The sequence below is a fragment of the Echiichthys vipera genome (assembly GCF_963691815.1).
Source record: "Echiichthys vipera genome assembly, chromosome: X".
NCBI lineage: Eukaryota > Metazoa > Chordata > Actinopteri > Perciformes > Trachinidae > Echiichthys > Echiichthys vipera.
The window spans coordinates 47,921,318-47,941,234 of NC_139825.1; the positions used below are offsets into that span (position 1 = coordinate 47,921,318).

Here is a 19,917-nt window from a genome sequence, read left to right on the forward strand (position 1 = left end):
CTCCTGTTCTCCTAAGGGTCAATTTGACCCCATTTAATGGTTAAAATCTCTAAATAATGACATTTTTTTGTTGTTTTTTTGCTTTATATTTATGACTTTTCCTCATTTTATGGGGACGACTCATAAAAACCCTAAAATTATCATGATTATATATATTTTTTATTGTTCTTATCGTACATGTACTTGTGGCATCGGTGTTCCTTTGGGTTAATTTGATCATCTGGATGATTTAATCATTATTATTATTTTCTATTTTACAATTCAAATATTATATGAGGTCAAATTCATGCTGCTGTCCTTGATAACGGACGTTACTTTCATTCCAGATGTTACAAATAACACAAAATAGCACTTAAAATAACAGACTTACTTTAAAACACACACACAGAAATCCCTCCATGCAGTTTAACATCAGTGATATTTTTCATTTTGTTAAATAAAAACATAAAGTACCCGACTTCACTTGAGTCACACATTGATTATGATCATTTTAGAGATGTTTAACGGTCAAATTGACCCCAAGAATAAATGGTGTTAGTCAAATTTGAGGGCGACAGGAGGGTTAAGAGTGAAGCTGAAGCGTCTTTTCATTGACAGAAAAGGTGCTAATGTCGTCGCATTTCACTAATAATTAAAATAGAGAGTAAAATCATGATCTGAGAGTACAAGAAAACGTCCGCACCAAACAAAATGAACCTTTCACACAACAAAACAAGCTTAAAAGATGCTAAAAGCTGCAAAGTTTCCTTATTTTAAGTCACTGTAACCCATCAAATCTATCGCTTAACGCAGGTTTAACTTAAAAACTTCCTTTATTTGCCTTTTAATTGAGTTTCCTGACACATTAATTCACGCTTTATCGTCTTAACTCTTGTGTAAATGAGTGAAATATCACTTTAAAACATAGTAGCCTCTGTTTTTCTTGTGCGAGCGCTAGCATCCCACTTTCCATCAGACTTCGTTTTAGACAGTCCCGTAAAAACTCTTTTCCTTACAATAGATTTTTGTTTTTAAATCTTTTTTAAATCTTTTCAGACGTCATAAATAAATGTTTTCTGCAGCGGTGACGAACCTCCAGGGCGGTCGGACACGATGTGCTTTCTACTGTAAAACTCTTGATTAACATATCGGATTAAATACGGGAACGTTAATCTTCAAATGTGCTCTTTTCCGCGCCGACACCACCGCAGCGTACCTCTCCTCTTCTACCGTATCGAGCCCTCTTTTGTTTAGTAATACATCCTTTATGATTGGTTAGAATAAATACCCCAGAAACAAAATGTCCCGGGTTAAAGTTCTTGAGTTTTGTGCTCAACGTGTGCACAGACGTGGGGTCCCGCACCATTTTGCATCCCTGTGAGGAAAGAGCGTGAAAGTTCAGGAGCTAGTTGAGTCCGCGTGCAGCCGCAGAAGAAGAAGAGGAGGAGGCAGCAGCATGAGGAGGAGGAGGAGGTGCTGGTTTAGAGTCCCGGCTCGGACCCGCCTGCGTGTTATTCCACGTCTCTGCGTGTTCCACCAAAAACTCCTCACCGCCACCCTCGCCGCTCCCTCCCGCCTCCCCAGTCGCCAGCTGCTTCATCCTCAGGTTGATGGAGCCGTAAGTCCTCTTGGGTCGAACAAACGCCGCCCTGCGTCGGTACATCTCGCCCCGGCAGATGGACACCATGAGCAGCACGGACAGGAACATCCCGCCCAGAGTCAGCAGGCCCAGGCCCGCGATGATGCACTTGTCCAGGTGGGAGCCCAGCTGGGCGTAGTACATCTCCAGCTTCTCCATCTGGCGTGCCGACACGGAGTCCGGGTCGACCTTGGCCTCTCGCGGGATGGTGTAGGCGATGACAACCAGGACGATACCGCTCACCAGGAACACCAGCGCGAAGATGAAGCCGTAGTCCGCGGTGTGGTCGTCGGCGGGGTTGAACTCCGCGCCGTCCTCCTGACATCCACCCACTTCCTCCTCGTCGTAGGAGCGCGGAGAGAGCGCATGCTGCTGCTGGTGCTGCGCCTGAAAGACACAACGCAAAGGAAAGGAGACAAAAAAGGATCAAGGAGAGCAGCGTGAAGGATAAACCCGGCGTTAATGAAGACGGGGAAGAGAAAGACGAAGAAGAGGCGAGGAAACTGTAGTGTTTTAAACCCTGTTAGCACTTTTTAACGTCAATTAGGAAGAAAGGTTTTGTTTGTTTGCATCATTTATGACAAAAGACACACAACTGCTTCAGGCACGAAACATAAAACAGTCAGGATTTAATGTTTTTAAAGTGTAAGTCCAGGAAAAAATGGACGTCACTGGTGTTTTTCTGCATGGAGACAGTTGTTTTGGTTGCGCAGAGAGACGCTAACGGCCCCAAAGCGCTAACACTGATTAGCTCGGGGCGCTGAACGCATCCAAAACAGCCTTTTTAGAGACTAAATTTGTGTTTTTGATCCACGAACAATAGTGAAATAACATGGGCCGACTCCCGATAAGGCAGAGGAACCTTTATTGTTTGGGTTGTATATTTATGTATTTTGAAAACATAGTGACAATTCAATAAAGATAATGTTGGAAAAAACAAAATACAAATGCCGTTTTGGATGCGTTCAGCGCCCCGAGCTAATCAGGGTTAGCGCTTATGGGCCGTTAGCGTCTCTGTACATGGTTGATCAACCAAAAATACTGTCTCCATGCAGAAAAACACCATGGCGTCCATTTTTGGCGGCCTTACACTTCTTCTCTTTTTGTCTCGTTGCGTCACCAGTCTCTTAGGGCGCACTCACACTGTGCCTCCGTATCGTGACCAAGCACGTTTCACGGGTAAAGTCTGGTTCCTTTGACCAGTGTGAGTGCAACCGTACCAGGTCTAGGAGCGGCACGCTTGCCGTCCACGGCCCGTTTGGGAGAGGTGGGCTTTAGTAAAGCACGTTTGCACGTGTACGAGCACGAGCGTGCGCACATGTATGAGCACGAGGCCTACGGCGGTTCTGAGGTCATTTCCTGTGCGCCTGTTGGGACGTAGAAAAAAGAAGGAGGGACCATGCACGGACATTTCAAACAATGGCGGTGAAAGGTTCACGTTGGTGTGATGCGGAGGTGGAGTGTTTACTGCAGATTTGGTCGATGAAAAGATTCAAAAACAGTCGACAAGACGCACAAAAACTCCGAGGTCTACGGAAAGATCTGGAAACAAAGCCACGCATCGCCATGACGTCATCAATGCGTGTGACGTGTTACGGCGTGATGACGTATAGGCAGCAAGAAGCATTCTCCGAGGCCCAGGTAGTGTGAGTACAAACGGGCCTGGAGGGGGGGACAAGGACCCTAAAGCACGGGGCACGGGACGGACGCACAGTGGGAGGGCGCCCTTAAAACACGTAAAAGATGCATTTCTGATTTCCCTGTGTGACCTTTAACGTTCCTCTTTTGTCTGCTATCGACACGTTCTACCTGCTGGTTTGTCCCGTCCGTCACGCTTTGTCTAACTTGAGATTCAGCGTGCTCGCTCGTGGGTCGTGCAGAGTCACACTGAGGCAAAGCTGCAGCTTTCCACACAAAACGCCCAACAACACCTCATTTATCTGAACACTGTGACATTTCTGCAAATTCAAGCAGAATGTCAACAAACATAAATCACCGTGAGCCGATTCAGGAACATTTTTTTTGATAAACAAGCTTTTTTTTATGCTTTTTAAATGAACTCTGGCTCCTGATTAAGTCTCCAGCCACAGCACGGGTCTTAAATATCGTAGGTCTCATCTCATCTCATCTCATCTTCAGCCTCTTATCCGGGGTCAGGTCTCGGGGGCAGCAGCTTTAGCAGGGGACCCCAAACTTCCCTTTCCCGGGCCACATTAACCAGCTCTAACTGGGGGATCCTGAGGCGTTCCCAGGCCAGTGTGGAGATCTAATCTCTCCACCTGGTCCTGGGTCTTCCCCGAGGCCTCCTCCCAGCTGGACGTGCCTGGAACACCTCCCTAGGGAGGCGCCCAGGGTTCATCCTTACTAGATGATCCTGAACCACCTCAACTGGCTCCTTTCAACGCAAAGGAGCAGCGGCTCTACTCCGAGTTCCTCACGGATGCTGAACTTCTCCCCCTCTCTCTAAGGGAGACTCCAGACCCCCTCCTGAGGAAACACAGTTCACACGCTTGGACCTGGACCTGGTTCTTTGGGTCCTGACCTGGACCTGGTTCTTTGGGTCCTGACCCAGCTTTCATGACCACAGGGGAGGGTAGGAACAAAGATTGACCGGTAGATCCAGAGCTTTGTCTTCCTCAGCTCTCTTTTGGTCACAACGGTGCGGTAGAGCGACTGCAGCTCCGCCCCCGCTGCTCCGATTCTCCGGCCAAACTCACGCTCCATCGTCTCCTCACTCGTGAACAAGATCCCGAGGTACTTGAACTCTTTCACTTGGGGTCATTGTGTGAAAATGAACAAAATAAACATTTACTCAAGTAGTGTATATAGTGTATATTTCCATCATCTAGTAAGGATGAACCCTGGGCGCCTCCCTAGGGAGGTGTTCCAGGCACGTCCAGCTGGGAGGAGGCCTCGGGGAAGACCCAGGACCAGGTGGAGAGATTAGATCTCCACACTGGCCTGGGAACGCCTCAGGATCCCCCAGTTAGAGCTGGTTAATGTGGCCCGGGAAAGGGAAGTTTGGGGTCCCCTGCTAAAGCTGCTGCTTTACTCTACAGATTAAATTATTAATGCAAAATGGATGAAGCTCCGTTCATTGTTCATTTAAACATTTTATGATCCAGCGACACCAAACTCACCTTGTTGCTGTCTGAAGTTGAGGGCGGACACCCCGTCGGCGCAGTCGCCCCCTGCTGGCCGAGCTCATGCTCCTCGTCCTGCTGGTAGGAGGCGTTCTCAAAGCCCCGGGCAGCGTAGCCCACTGCCACCGGCGCCGGGGACACGCCTCGCTGGCCTCCTCCGCCTCGTCCGCCCCTCAGCTCCTGGAGCTCTACGGCGTTGAAAGAGGACTCCATCGAAGTGCGTTGGATGCGCTCATGTCGTCGCCATCCCTCCGCTCGGCGTTATCCTCACTGAACAGAGACACGACAACGACTCAAGACGATTCAGAAATACTAGAAAAGGTTTTTAGAGACGGGAAAAATTATCTTTCAGGGACAAATCATGATTTTAGTACATGTTTATTTCACAACTCTGTATCGATTCATTCTGCGGACTAATGGTGCGTTCAAGAAGTCGGGATTTCCGAGCTCCGAGTCGTAACTTTCTACTGGAACGACCCAAATCCGACGTCGGAAAGTCGGACGATCCACACAAGTTGACGTTTAACGATGTCTGCCCCGGTTGTAAACAGTAAAGAAGCTGCTGTAATAATCCCTTTATTAACGGACTGTCAACGAAAGCGGACGCATCTCTCTCGCCGCCCCTTATCGTCCCTGCGTTGCCTCTCTTGTCTTGTCTCATACTTTGGGAGCCTCTCTCCGCATCGCTCTCCAATTTAAAACCATGGAACCGGTCTCTCAACGCAATTGACAGACAGAAGCTGAGATTCGGGGTGAACCCGTCCGCCCTGACGGCACGTTAGCAGCTGGTCACACGATCACGCGCCTGGCCGTTCTTCCGTTAAGGACATCATAGATATCTACATATCAACGTAACCCTGGTAACAGGCTTTCTGCGGATTGGAGTTGGCACTGATAGGTGTCAACCAAGCCGTTGACAGCAGTCTAAAGCCCCATGAAGCTGCCCGACATGATTGATTGGATGGAGTGGAGCTGTTAGCGCTTAGCCTGTGGCTATGAACGGCTATTTGGATACACCGTAACCTGGGAACCATGGTGGAGCGAGCTGTCAGACGGCACAGACGGAGGTTATTGAACACCGAATGGGACAGCTTTGCAAAGGCGAATGGATCGAATTTGACACCAGGCTACATTGGAGTCTCTCGCAGGAAGCAACCGAGGCAGCTAGCTTACTGAAGCTAACACCCGGCTCGGCCTACTCTGCTGTTGTGCTAAACAGAAGTGATGCTAATGCTAACAGGGGTCTGACTCAGACGCTTCAGACTCAGAGGCTTCAGACGCTTCAGACTCAGACTCTTCAGACACTTCAGACTCAGACGCTCCAGACTCAGACGCTTCAGACTGAGACGCTTCAGACTCAGACGCTCCAGACTCAGACACTTCAGACTCAGACGCTCCAGACTCAGACACTTCAGACTCAGACGCTCCAGACTCAGACGCTTCAGACTGAGACGCTCCAGACTCAGACGCTTCAGACTCAGACGCTTCAGACTCAGACGCTCCAGACTCAGACACTTCAGACTCAGACGCTTCAGACTCAGACGCTTCAGACTCAGACGCTCCAGACTCAGACGCTTCAGACTCAGACACTTCAGACTCAGACGCTCCAGACTCAGACGCTTCAGACTGAGACGCTCCAGACTCAGACGCTTCAGACTCAGACGCTTCAGACTCAGACGCTCCAGACTCAGACACTTCAGACTCAGACGCTCCAGACTCAGACGCTTCAGACTCAGACGCTCCAGACTCAGACGCTTCAGACTGAGACGCTCCAGACTCAGACGCTTCAGACTCAGACGCTCCAGACTCAGACGCTTCAGACTGAGACGCTCCAGACTCAGACGCTTCAGACTCAGACGCTTCAGACTCAGACGCTCCAGACTCAGACACTTCAGACTCAGACGCTCCAGACTCAGACACTTCAGACTCAGACGCTCCAGACTCAGACGCTTCAGACTCAAACGCTCCAGACTCAGACACTTCAGACTCAGACGCTCCAGACTCAGACACTTCAGACTCAGACGCTCCAGACTCAGACACTTCAGACTCAGACGCTCCAGACTCAGACGCTCCAGACTCAAACGCTTCAGACTCAGACGCTTCAGACTCAGACGCTCCAGACTCAGACGCTTCAGCCTCAGACGCTTCAGACTCAGACGCTCCAGACTCAAACGCTTCAGACTCAGACGCTTCAGACTCAGACGCTTCAGACTCAGACGCTCCAGACTCAGACGCTCCAGACTCAGACGCTCCAGACTCAAACGCTTCAGACTCAGACGCTTCAGACTCAGACGCTCCAGACTCAGACGCTCCAGACTCAGACGCTCCAGACTCAGACGCTCCAGACTCAAACGCTTCAGACTCAGACGCTTCAGACTCAGACGCTTCAGACTCAGACGCTCCAGACTCAGACGCTTCAGCCTCAGACGCTCCAGACTCAGACGCTTCAGACTCAGACGCTTCAGACTCAGACGCTCCAGACTCAAACGCTTCAGACGCTTCAGACTCAGACGCTCCAGACTCAGACGCTTCAGCTTCAGACGCTTCAAACTCAGACGCTCCAGACTCAGACGCTCCAGACTCAGACGCTCCAGACTCAGACGCTCCAGACTCAGACGCTCCAGACTCAGACGCTCCAGACTCAGACGCTCCAGACTCAAACGCTTCAGACTCAGACGCTTCAGACTCAGACGCTTCAGACTCAGACGCTTCAGACTCAGACGCTCCAGACTCAGACGCTTCAGCCTCAGACGCTTCAGACTCAGACGCTCCAGACTCAGACGCTTCAGACTCAGACGCTTCAGACTCAGACGCTTCAGACTCAGACGCTCCAGACTCAGACGCTCCAGACTCAGACGCTTCAGACTCAGACGCTCCAGACTCAGACGCTCCAGACTCAGACGCTCCAGACTCAGACGCTCCAGACTCAGACGCTCCAGACTCAAACGCTTCAGACTCAGACGCTCCAGACTCAGACGCTCCAGACTCAGACGCTCCAGACTCAGACGCTCCAGACTCAGACGCTCCAGACTCAAACGCTTCAGACTCAGACGCTTCAGACTCAGACGCTCCAGACTCAGACGCTTCAGACTCAAACGCTTCAGACGCTTCAGACTCAGACGCTCCAGACTCAGACGCTTCAGCTTCAGACGCTTCAGACTCAAACGCTTCAGACTCAGACGCTTCAGACTCAGACGCTCCAGACTCAGACGCTTCAGCTTCAGACGCTTCAGACTCAGACGCTCCAGACTCAAACGCTTCAGACTCAGACGCTTCAGACTCAGACGCTTCAGACTCAGACGCTCCAGACTCAGACGCTCCAGACTCAGACGCTCCAGACTCAAACGCTTCAGACTCAGACGCTTCAGACTCAGACGCTCCAGACTCAGACGCTCCAGACTCAGACGCTCCAGACTCAGACGCTCCAGACTCAGACGCTCCAGACTCAAACGCTTCAGACTCAGACGCTTCAGACTCAGACGCTTCAGACTCAGACGCTCCAGACTCAGACGCTTCAGCCTCAGACGCTCCAGACTCAGACGCTTCAGACTCAGACGCTTCAGACTCAGACGCTCCAGACTCAAACGCTTCAGACGCTTCAGACTCAGACGCTCCAGACTCAGACGCTTCAGCTTCAGACGCTTCAAACTCAGACGCTCCAGACTCAGACGCTCCAGACTCAGACGCTCCAGACTCAGACGCTTCAGACTCAGACGCTTCAGACGCTTCAGACTCATCTTCAGACTGAGACGCTCCAGACTCAGACGCTTCAGACTGAGACGCTTCAGACTCAGACGCTTCAGACTCAGACACTCCAGACTCAGACGCTTCAGACTCAGACGCTTCAGACTCAGACACTTCAGACGCTTCAGACTGAGACGCTTCAGACTGAGACGCTTCAGACTGAGACGCTTCAGACTCAGACGCTTCAGACTCAGACGCTCAAGACTCAGACACTTCAGACTCAGACGCTCCAGACTCAGACGCTTCAGATTCAGATGCTTCAGACTCAGATGCTTCAAACTCAAACGCTTCAGACTCAGACGCTTCAGACTCAGAGGCTTCAGACTCAGACGCTTCAAACTCAAACGCTTCAGACTCAGACGCTTCAGACTCAGAGGCTTCAGACTCAGACGCTTCAAACTCAGACGCTTCAGACTCAGACGCTTCAGACTCAGACGCTCCAGACTCAAACGCTTCAGACTCAGATGCTTCGAACGCTTCAGACTCAGACGCTTCAGACTCAGACGCTCCAGACTCAGACGCTCCAGACTCAGACGCTTCGGACTCAGACGCTTCAGACTCAGAAGCTTCAGACTCAGACGCTCCAGACTGAGACGCTTCAGACTCAGACGCTTCAGACTCAGAAGTTTCAGACTCAGACGCTTCAGACTCAGACGCTTCAGACTCAGACGCTTCAGACTCAGACGCTCCAGACTCAGAGGCTCCAGACTGAGACGCTTCAGACTCAGAAGCTTCAGACTGAGACGCTTCAGACTCAGACGCTTCAGACTCAGACGCTCCAGACTCAGACGCTTCAGACGCTTCAGACTGAGACGCTTCAGACTCAGACACTTCAGACGCTTCAGACTGAGACGCTTCAGACTCAGACACTTCAGACGCTCCAGACTCAGACGCTTCAGACGCTTCAGACTGAGACGCTTCAGACTCAGACGCTTCAGACGCTTCAGACTGAGACGCTTCAGACTCAGACACTTCAGACTCAGACGCTCCAGACTCAGACGCTCCAGACTCAGACGCTTCAGACTCAGACGCTTCAGACTCAGACACTCCAGACTTAGACGCTTCAGACTCAGACACTTCAGACTCAGACGCTTCAGACTCAGACGCTTCAGACTCAGACACTTCAGACTCAGACGCTTCAGACTCAGACGCTCCAGACTCAGACACTTCAGACTCAGACGCTTCAGACTCAGACGCTTCAGACTCAGACACTGCAGACTCAGACGCTTCAGACTCAGACGCTTCAGACTCAGACGCTTCAGACGCTTCAGACTCAACTTCAGACTCAGACACTCCAGACTCAGACACTTCAGACTCAGACGCTCCAGACTCAGACGCTCCAGACTCAGACACTTCAGACTCAGACACTTCAGACTCAGACGCTTCAGACTCAGACGCTTCAGACTCAGACGCTCCAGACTCAGACGCTCCAGACTCAAACGCTTCAGACTCAGACGCTCCAGACTCAGACGCTTCAGACTCAGACCCTCCAGACTCAGACGCTTCAGACGCTCCAGACTCAGACGCTTCAGACTCAGACGCCTCAGACTCAGACGCTTCAGACTCAGACGCTTCAGACTCAGACGCCTCAGACTCAGACGCTTCAGACTCAAACGCCTCATCACAGTATGTGCCATAAGCCCCGCCCCCTCAAAGTACACTTTGGTCATGATTGACAGCTGTGATCGACCCTCGATCGGTCGATGATGTCACTCTACTGCCCGATCTAAAACATGGCGGCGCCCGCTGGGGAAGCAGAGACACGTCGGCCATCTTTATTTACAGTCTGGGACACGACCTCTTGACCTTGCGTTGTGTCACGCGGACGTAAACACATGGGCTATAAATATAAAAGCTTGTTTTATTTTGAAGGCACGACCACCGCGGGACAAATAGGAAGATCAATGCATTTTATTTTGAAAAATTTGGGATGAGTAACTTCCAGGGGGCCGGTTCTGGTCCACGGGCCGTATGTTGACACCCCTGCTATAGCAAAGTTGTTATTATTATTAGTTATTCTTCTATTACTTCATAATAAAAGGGTTTAAAGTGAACTATTGTGATTTTTCTACATTTAATTCGCAGCTAATCACTTAAACGCAAACTTAAAACACGTCATTAGTTTATAAAATATGAATTTTACCCAAAAGTATAAAAAGTTAAAGGTGTAAATTTATAATAAATCACTAATTATGTTCGAATAATGAATAAAACATGAGAAATAATCCACTCTGATGATTATTGATTTAAGAGAACAATTAAATTATTATTTTCTAAATCAAAGAGGGGTTCACACACACACACACACACACACACACACACACACACACACACACACACAGGAAATATATGAATAAATTAATATACATCAAAATAAATAAATAAAGGAAATAATAACAAAAGAATGAACAGATAAATTAATATATAATAAATAAATAATTAAAAATAAAATAAATAGATTAATATTCAACAATAAGTTAATTTATTAATAGAAAAAAAATAGATACATGAACAAAAAACTAATAAATACATAAATAAATTAATTAATATAAATAAGGATAAATAAAATAATAGATAAATAAATGAATAAATAAATAGAAATAGGGATAAATAAAATAAATAGAGGAATAAATTAATACATTAATTAAATAAATAAAAGAAAAAATAACAAATAAATAAACAGATGAATTAATATAAAATAATTAAATAATTAAACATAAAATACATAGGTTAATAATTAACAATTAATGAATTAATAAATAAAAAATCCATGACTCAATAGATAAAAAATAAAAAATAGATTCATGAACAAAAAACTAATAAATACATGAATAAAATAAATAGATAAATAAGTTAATTAATATAAATTAGGATAAATAAAATAAATAGATCAATAAAATAAATAGATAAATAAATAAATACAAATAAGGATAAATAAAATAAATAAATATGAATCGGGATAAATAAAATAAATAGATAAATAAATAAATTAATATAAATAAGGATAAATAAAATAAATAGATAAATTAATTAATTAATATAAATAAGGATAAATAAAATAAATAGATAGATAAAGAAATAAATTAATATAAATAAGGATAAATAAAATAAATAAATAGATAAATAAATAAATTAATATAAATAAGGATAAATAAAATAAATAAATAGATAAATAAATAAATTAATATAAATAAGGATAAATAAAATAAATAGATAAATAAATTAATACATGAATTAAATAAATAAAGGAAATAATAACAAATGAATAAACAGATAAAATAATATAAAATAAATGAATAATTAAACATAAAATAAATAGATTAATAATTAACAATGAATTAATTAATAATAAATTAATGACTCAATAAAAACAAAAAATAAAAAATAGATACATGAACAAATAAAAATAAAGAAAATAAAAAATAAATAAATGGATAAATAAATAAATTAATAGAAATAGGGATAAATAAAATAAATAAATAAATGAATGAATACAAAACATTAATTAATTTATCAATAATTAAATGATAAATGAATTAATTAAATTATAATTGTTTAAATCAAAGAGGGGTTCACACACACACACACACACACACACACACACACACACACACACACACACCTGTAGTTTTGTTTTGCCTGTAAATATTGTAATATAAACAGTAAACTCATTATATATATATTTATATTGGTGCATGTATGTGCTGTTAACCTTCATCCACTGTGTTTAACACCTGCAGCGCGTCTTTATCTCCCTCCATGAGGATGAACCGTGCGCGTTAACGCCTCTGAGCTCTGGGTGTGATCCGCGTTCATGCGCATCTCTGCCGCCTGTGTGTGCTCACCACACGGCGGGTTCATCCTCTGAGCCCCCGGGAGCAGGACGTGTGCATATATATCAACATTTATAAACATAAACACCATTAAAACGTTACATATTTAAAACACCAGGTGTCATTTCGTGCGTAAAACGTGTCATTTATATTAATGTGTCCATGTAAAAGCATCACATTATATCTGTTCCTGCAGCCGCTTCACCTCCAGGGAGCTCCGGGCTCAACAGCCCACTGACACAGTTACCGTTCCCCGGTGCATCGAGCCCCGCGGCCCGGCAGAGGCGAGCCGGAGAGCCCGTGCACGGGGGCGAGGTGTCCGGCCGCCACCACCTCCACCAGCGTGACCTTGTGATGCGCCAGACTGCCCCAAAACCTGTACCTGTGTGTGTGTGTGTGTGTGTGTGTGTGTGTGTATGTGTGTGATAACAGCAGCCGGATCTGATAAGCTCCACTGACGCGTAATCCATTACGCGGATCTGACGGCGGATCTCATTCTGAGCAGATTTCTCTCCGGAGGGAAACACCGGGGACACGTCCAGCCTCCACCCCGCTCCCCTCGAGCTGAATCCGGATAAACGCCGCGGACAGCACCGCTGATCTGCGCGGATCTTTGCTGCGGACGTTTGTGCGTAAAAGTGTAAAAGTGCAGCGGGGTCTCACCTGGAGATGAAGCCGCGACCAAAGGGAGTCCAGACGGCTGAGGGGGAGATCATCCGGGGAGATGGAGGCTGCTGCTGGATGCTGAGCGAGGAGGGGAGGAGGGGGAGACTGAGCATGCGCAGAACCAGCCTGTGCGTCTCTGCGCTGGTGGAGTCAGAGAGGAGAGGAGAGGTGGAAATATGATATTATATACGAACAAATAAATAAATAAATGGATTAATAAATACATAATAACACAAAAAGATTAAGAGATTAATGTATGAGAAAAATCATTAATGAATACATTTAATAAGAATAAATAAGAAATCTAAAAATCTAAATAAGAATAAATTAATATATATATACATTAAATAAATAAAAAAAATAAGAATAAATTAATAAATTTGTACATTAAATGAATAAATTGAATAAGAATAAATTAATAAATATATATTAAATAAATTAATAAATTAATTAAATAAGAATAAATTAATAAATATATATTAAATAAATTAATAAATTAATTAAATAAGAATAAATTAATAAATATATACATTAAATAAATAAATAAAAAAAATTAATGAATGGAAACATAAAATGAATAGATTAAGAAATTAAGGAAAAAAATTAATGAATAAATAAATGAAATAAGAACACATGAATGACATACATAAAATAAATAAATCAACTAATGTATTTATTAAATAAGAATACATTAATAAATGTATAGATAAATAAATACATGAAATAAGTAAATAATTTCATGAATTAATTAAACAAGAATAAATTAATGGATAGATAAATAAATAGAAAATAGAAATAAATAACTAAATAAATTCATGAATACAACAATAATTAATTTATTCATGAATACAAACATTAAATGAATAGATTAAGAAATTCATGTATGAGAAAATTAATTAATAGATAAAATAAATAAATTAAATAAGAATAAAATCATAAATTCATGAATAAATAAATAAAATAATAAAAATGAATGAATACTTACAAAAATAATTAATTCTTTAAATAAGAACACATGAATAAATGAATTAATAAATTAAATAAATTCATAAAATAAAAACAAATTAATAAATACATTCATGAATAAATTAATCAAATTATTAAATAATAACAAATGAATGAACGGATAAATAAAAAAACATAAAATTAATAGATTAAGAAATTAAAATATGAGAAAATTCATTAATGAAAAGATACAATTAATAAATCAAATAGAACAAATTAATAAATACAAATATAAAATTAATAAATTTATCAAATAGGAATAAATTAATGAATTAAATAATAACACATGAATAAATATATAGATTAATAAATACATGAATTCAAAAATAAATAAATAAAAAATGAATGAATACATACAAAAAAAATCAATTAATTAAATAATAACACATTAATGAATTAATACATAAATAATAAATGAATTAATTATTTAAATTTATTTTATTTTCCATTCATCAATTCAGTTATTTATTTCTATTTTCTATTAATTCATTAATTTATTTATTCATTAATTATTTATTTTTCTCAGGATTTAAAAAAAAAAGATCATAATCTGCAGAGAAACCAGGTCTGTTACCGTGGCAACAGCGACCATCGTCACTCTGCAAGAATAAAAACGTTTTATCTCAAATATTAAATTTTATTATTACTATTATTTAATTTTTATTATTATTTTTATTATATTTTTATTTGTGATTTATTAAAATTAATTAATTAAAAGATATAATACATTAATAAATAAATAAAATAGTAAATTAAATAAGGATCAATTATTTCTTTAATTCATGAATAAACAAATTAATAAATAGATACAAAAATATAAATAAATAACTAAATTAATCAATGAATACATAAAATAAAGAAATACATAAATTCATATATAAATAAATAAATAAATAAATAAATAAATAAAATAATAAATGAATGTATAGATAAATAAATAAATAGATTGATTAAATAATAACAAATTAATTAATGTATAGATAAATAAATATATACACGACATAAAAACATTAAGAAATTAAAATATAAGAAAACTGATTAATGAATATATAAAATAATTAAATAAATATATGAAATAACAACAAATTAATAAATAAACTCACATAAATCAATAAAGTCATTAAATAATTAGAAATTAACGAATAGATGGATAAATTAATTAAGAATAGAAATAAATAACTAAATGAATGAATGGAAACATAAAATATATAATTATACTTTTCTAAATCACACTGGTCAGAGGAATCAGACTTTACTCCAGCCTGGTCCTGGTCCTGGTCCAGTCCCAGCCTGGTCCTGGTCCTGGTCCTGGTCCAGTCCCAGCCTGATCCTGGTCCTGGTCCTGGTCCAGTCCCAGCCTGATCCTGGTCCTGGTCCTGGTCCAGTCCCAGCCTGATCCTGGTCCTGGTCCTGGTCCAGTCCCAGCCTGGTCCTGTTCCTGGTCCTGGTCCTGGTCCAGTCCCAGCCTGATCCTGGTCCTGGTCCAGTCCCAGCCTGGTCCTGGTCCTGGTCCTGGTCCAGTCCCAGCCTGGTCCTGGTCCTGGTCCTGGTCCTGGTCCAGTCCCAGCCTGGTCCTGGTCCTGGTCCTGTCCCAGCCTGATCCTGGTCCTGGTCCTGGTCCAGTCCCAGCCTAGTACTTCTCCTGATCCTGGTCCAGTCCCAGCCTGGTCCTGGTCTTGGTCCAGTCCCAGCCTGGTCCTGGTCCAGTCCCAGCCTGGTCCTGTTCCTAGTCCTGGTCCAGTCCCAGCCTGGTCCTGGTCCTGGTCTACGGGCCAGTGTGTGTGTTGTTGTTTTTGTTGTTGTTGTTGTTGTTGTTGGCATCAGATGAGGGAACGATGCCTCCTCGCAGTGAAAACACACCAAATAAAATAAGTAAGTGTTTTAAATATTAATAATTCTCATTTTCTGTGATAAAAACAAGTTTAATGTGCAAAACAATGACAACACACAATGATCTATAAGAGCTGCGACACTTCCCAACGTTTCTGTAAGTGTGTGTAAGTGTGTGTGTGTGTGTGTCTGTAAGTGTGTGTGTGGACCATGAATGGTGGCTGGAGGGGTGTCGGTTCATCTCCTGGGCACTGCCGAGGTGCCGTTGAGGTGCCGTGGCGTCTGAACGCCTCAGTGGACCAATGGTCGCTCTCACAGAGCCGCTGACGTCATGAATCATCACCAACCTCGCCGTCCTCGTTGCTTCATGGCGCTTAAACGTAATAATGGTTCCTCAAAGCAACTGGACCTCTCATCCAAGAGGCTTCATCAGTTCATGTACGCATCAGGACCAGGACCAGGACCAGGCTGGACCAGGACCAGGCTGGACCAGGACCAGGCTGGGACTGGACCAGGCTGGGACTGGACCAGGACCAGGACCAGGGCCAGGACCAGGACCAGGCTGGGACTGGACCAGGACCAGGACCAGGACCAGGACCAGGCTGGGACTGGACCTGGTCCTGGTCCTGGCTGGGACTTGACCAGGACCAGGACCAGGACCAGGACCAGGCTGGGACTGGACCAGGACCAGGACCAGGCTGGGACTTGATCAGGACCAGGACCAGGAACAGGCTGGGACTGAACCAGGACCAGGCTGGGACTGGACCAGGCTGGGATTGAACCAGGACCAGGCTGGGACTGGACCAGGACCAGGACCAGGACCAGGCTGGGACTGGACCAGGACCAGGACCAGGACCAGGACCAGGACCAGGACCAGGGCCAGGGCCAGGCTGGGACTGGACCTGGTCCTGGTCCTGGCTGGGACTTGACCAGGACCAGGACCAGGACCAGGACCAGGCTGGGACTGGACCAGGACCAGGACCAGGCTGGGACTTGATCAGGACCAGGACCAGGAACAGGCTGGGACTGAACCAGGACCAGGCTGGGACTGGACCAGGCTGGGATTGAACCAGGACCAGGCTGGGACTGGACCAGGACCAGGACCAGGACCAGGCTGGGACTGGACCAGGACCAGGACCAGGACCAGGACCAGGACCAGGACCAGGGCCAGGGCCAGGGCCAGGACCAGGCTGGGACTGGACCAGGACCAGGACCAGGACCAGGGCCAGGACCAGGACTGGGACTTGACCAGGACCAGGACCAGGACCAGGCTGGGACTGAACCAGGACCAGGCTGGGAGTGGACCAGGACCAGGCTGAGACTGAACCAGGACTAGGACCTGGACCAGAACCAGGACCAGGGTCTCACAAGGTCGATGATGTCACTTGTGGTTGTTGTGCGTCCATTTTAGTCGTTTCAGCCTCTTTTTGTGTTGTTTAGCATCATTTTTTATCATGTTTACGTCCTTTTGGTCATTTTCTGATTGTTTTAACAGTTGTTTTTTGCATCTCTGTGATTTATTTTCTACATATTTTAGCCATCCAGTGCTTCTGGATGATATTTTTGCCACTGCGTGCAGAAGATTGCTGGATTAACACCGTTTATAATAACTTAATAATAATTATCACTATATTCTATAAAGACGGTGCGACTTGTTGCTGCTCATGGAGGAATTGTTGCGTCTGTAAATCATAAATAAGTCACAGAGTTTGGTCTTTACCTACTCTGTAAATAAAATTGAATTAAAGTCGCCCTAGGGAGGTGTTCCAGGCACGTCCAGCTGGGAGGAGGCCTCAGGGAAGACCCAGGACCAGGTGGAGAGATTAGATCTCCACACTGGCCTGGGAACGCCTCAGGATCCCCCAGTTAGAGCTGGTTAATGTGGCCCGGGAAAGGGAAGTTTGGGGTCCCCTGCTAAAGCTGCTGCCACCGAGACCCGACCCCGGATAAGAGGCTGAAGATGAGATGAGATGAGATGAGGATAAATCTGATCCTGGTGCGGTGTCCTGGAGGCTGCAGCGTGTACGCACAGTTATGACCACGATAAAGTGCCGCTACAGTAGTTTACAGACGCTTTTCAACCAAACACTAAAAACAACTGTATGTAACCGTACAGACATTCACCGAAACACACGGATGGAGCTGCTCTGAGCCCTGTTGTAACCGGTGGAGCTACGTCAAACACGTGTTTATAAGAAACGCCATCTGAATCTGCGTTCACTCTTAAACAGGGTTCTAACAGCTTTTCCACGGCCACATTCAAACACTTAATGGTCCTTTAAATCCAAGGTGATGGGGCGGCAGTAGCTCAGTCAATAGGTGACTTGGCTGGGAACCGGAGGGTCGCCAGTTCGAGTCCCTGTGTGGACCATGAATGGAGCGTGGTCTGGTGGCTGGAGAGGTGCCAGTTCATCTCCCGGGCACTGCCGAGGTGTTGAGCAAGGCACCGAACCCCCAACTGCTCGGGGCGCCTGTGTGTGTCTTCTAAGAGATGTTATTTTTCTGTAAACAACTAAAATTTTGTTTTGTAAAACCAGAGGACGGACGTATCTCCCTCCCCCCCAGCGTCACATACATGCCCTTTTATGGTAAAAGGAAATGAGGAGGAGTCAAAGACAAGATGGCCGCTCCCAGAGGCGAATACGACCGGATCAAGTTGAGAGAGCGGACCCAGACGGAGACGCTACGTCTGTTTTTATACAGTCTGTGCTTGAAACAACATTTAGACCCTGAAATAAATAAAACGTAAATCTGAGAGAAGTGCGTCGACACGACCAAAGGAAACACAAAGAAGTAAATCGAATGACCACAGAAGAGCTTAAAGTAGGATTTATTGTACAAAACCTTCAAGAAAACACACGTTTGGGTTAAAAACTTCTGTCAGAACGAGAAGGAGTCGAACCACGGGGTGTTGACCTAAATGGGTCACAGAAGAGCGTCAGTTCTCTGAGTGTCCACTAGGGGCAGGTTTGATAACAGAGCAGTTTCTCATTGAGCCCCATGTTAAACAGGCCGTTTACACAGCATCATTAAACCTGTTTAAGGACAAAAGAACATTCTAGTCTGTGTGTTTAGCTCAGATCTCCATGACAACACTGAGGGGGAGGGGCTAGTTTTTATTTTATTGGAGGTTAAAGTTCATGAATAATTAGGGGCGTGGTCTCTTGAGTGACAGCTAGCCTCTGGCCGTCACTTCTCCTCGGAGGCTAGTTGTCAGGATTAGCATCATTAGCATGCTAACTCCGTCATCTCGACCTGGACTGCGGTCATTCGTGTGGTGGCGTTTCAATGAGTGACAAGATGATTTAGGAACACACACTGTGTTAGCGTTAGCTCTGTTATGCTATTTAAATAGCCGCTCTCGCACCATGGCTTGTGATACAGCCTGTTATCTGTGACGTGAGGGTCGGTGTTTTACAGTCTATGAGCACGGTTCTGTGTTGAACATCAGTTTAAATCATTAACGCTGCCTTCACTTCACTCCTGGAGCCACACGGGACGTGTTCTGTTAGCCTAGCTCCTGGGTGGTGGAGCTAACAAGAGCTAATGTGGCTAATTCTGTAAACGCCACCCAGATGGATGTATCTCCCTTCCCCCAACGTCACATACATGCCCTTTATGGTAAAAGGAAATGAGGCAGAGTCAAAGACAAGATGGCGTCTCCCAGAGGCGAGTACGACTGGATCAAGTTGAGAGAACGGACCCAGATGGAGACGCTACGTCTGTTTTTATACAGTCTGTGTTTGAAACAACATTTAGACCCTGAAATAAATAAAACGTAAATCTGAGAGAAGTGCGTCGACACGACCAAAGGAAACACAAAGAAGTAAAGAGTGAACACAGAAGAGCTTAAAGTACGATTTATTTTACAAAACCTTCAAGAAAACACACGTTTGGGTTAAAAACTGTTCAGAAAATGACAAAAATGTGTTAAAAATAAACGCTGCGTTCCCACAATCTGCATTTTTCTCAACAGGTGGTTTGTTTTTCTCCGTCTCCTTCACAATAAAACCACAGAACGGACAAAGTCTTCTTCTAAAATGTTAAATTTGATTAAAAAAAGTGTAGATGCTACACA

General features: G+C 44.4%; 1 protein-coding gene across 1 annotated transcript; it reads right to left on the minus strand.

The window, feature by feature from the left end:
• Window positions 1-1,384: 1,384 nt before the first annotated feature.
• Window positions 1,385-4,974, minus strand: tmem74b (transmembrane protein 74B; the record flags this gene model as incomplete). Its single annotated transcript, XM_083939645.1, has 2 exons — window positions 1,385-2,005; window positions 4,759-4,974. 2 exons carry the CDS (start codon window positions 4,972-4,974, stop codon window positions 1,385-1,387), a joined length of 837 nt encoding a protein of 278 aa, XP_083795771.1.
• Between the last annotated feature and the right edge of the window lie 14,943 nt (window positions 4,975-19,917).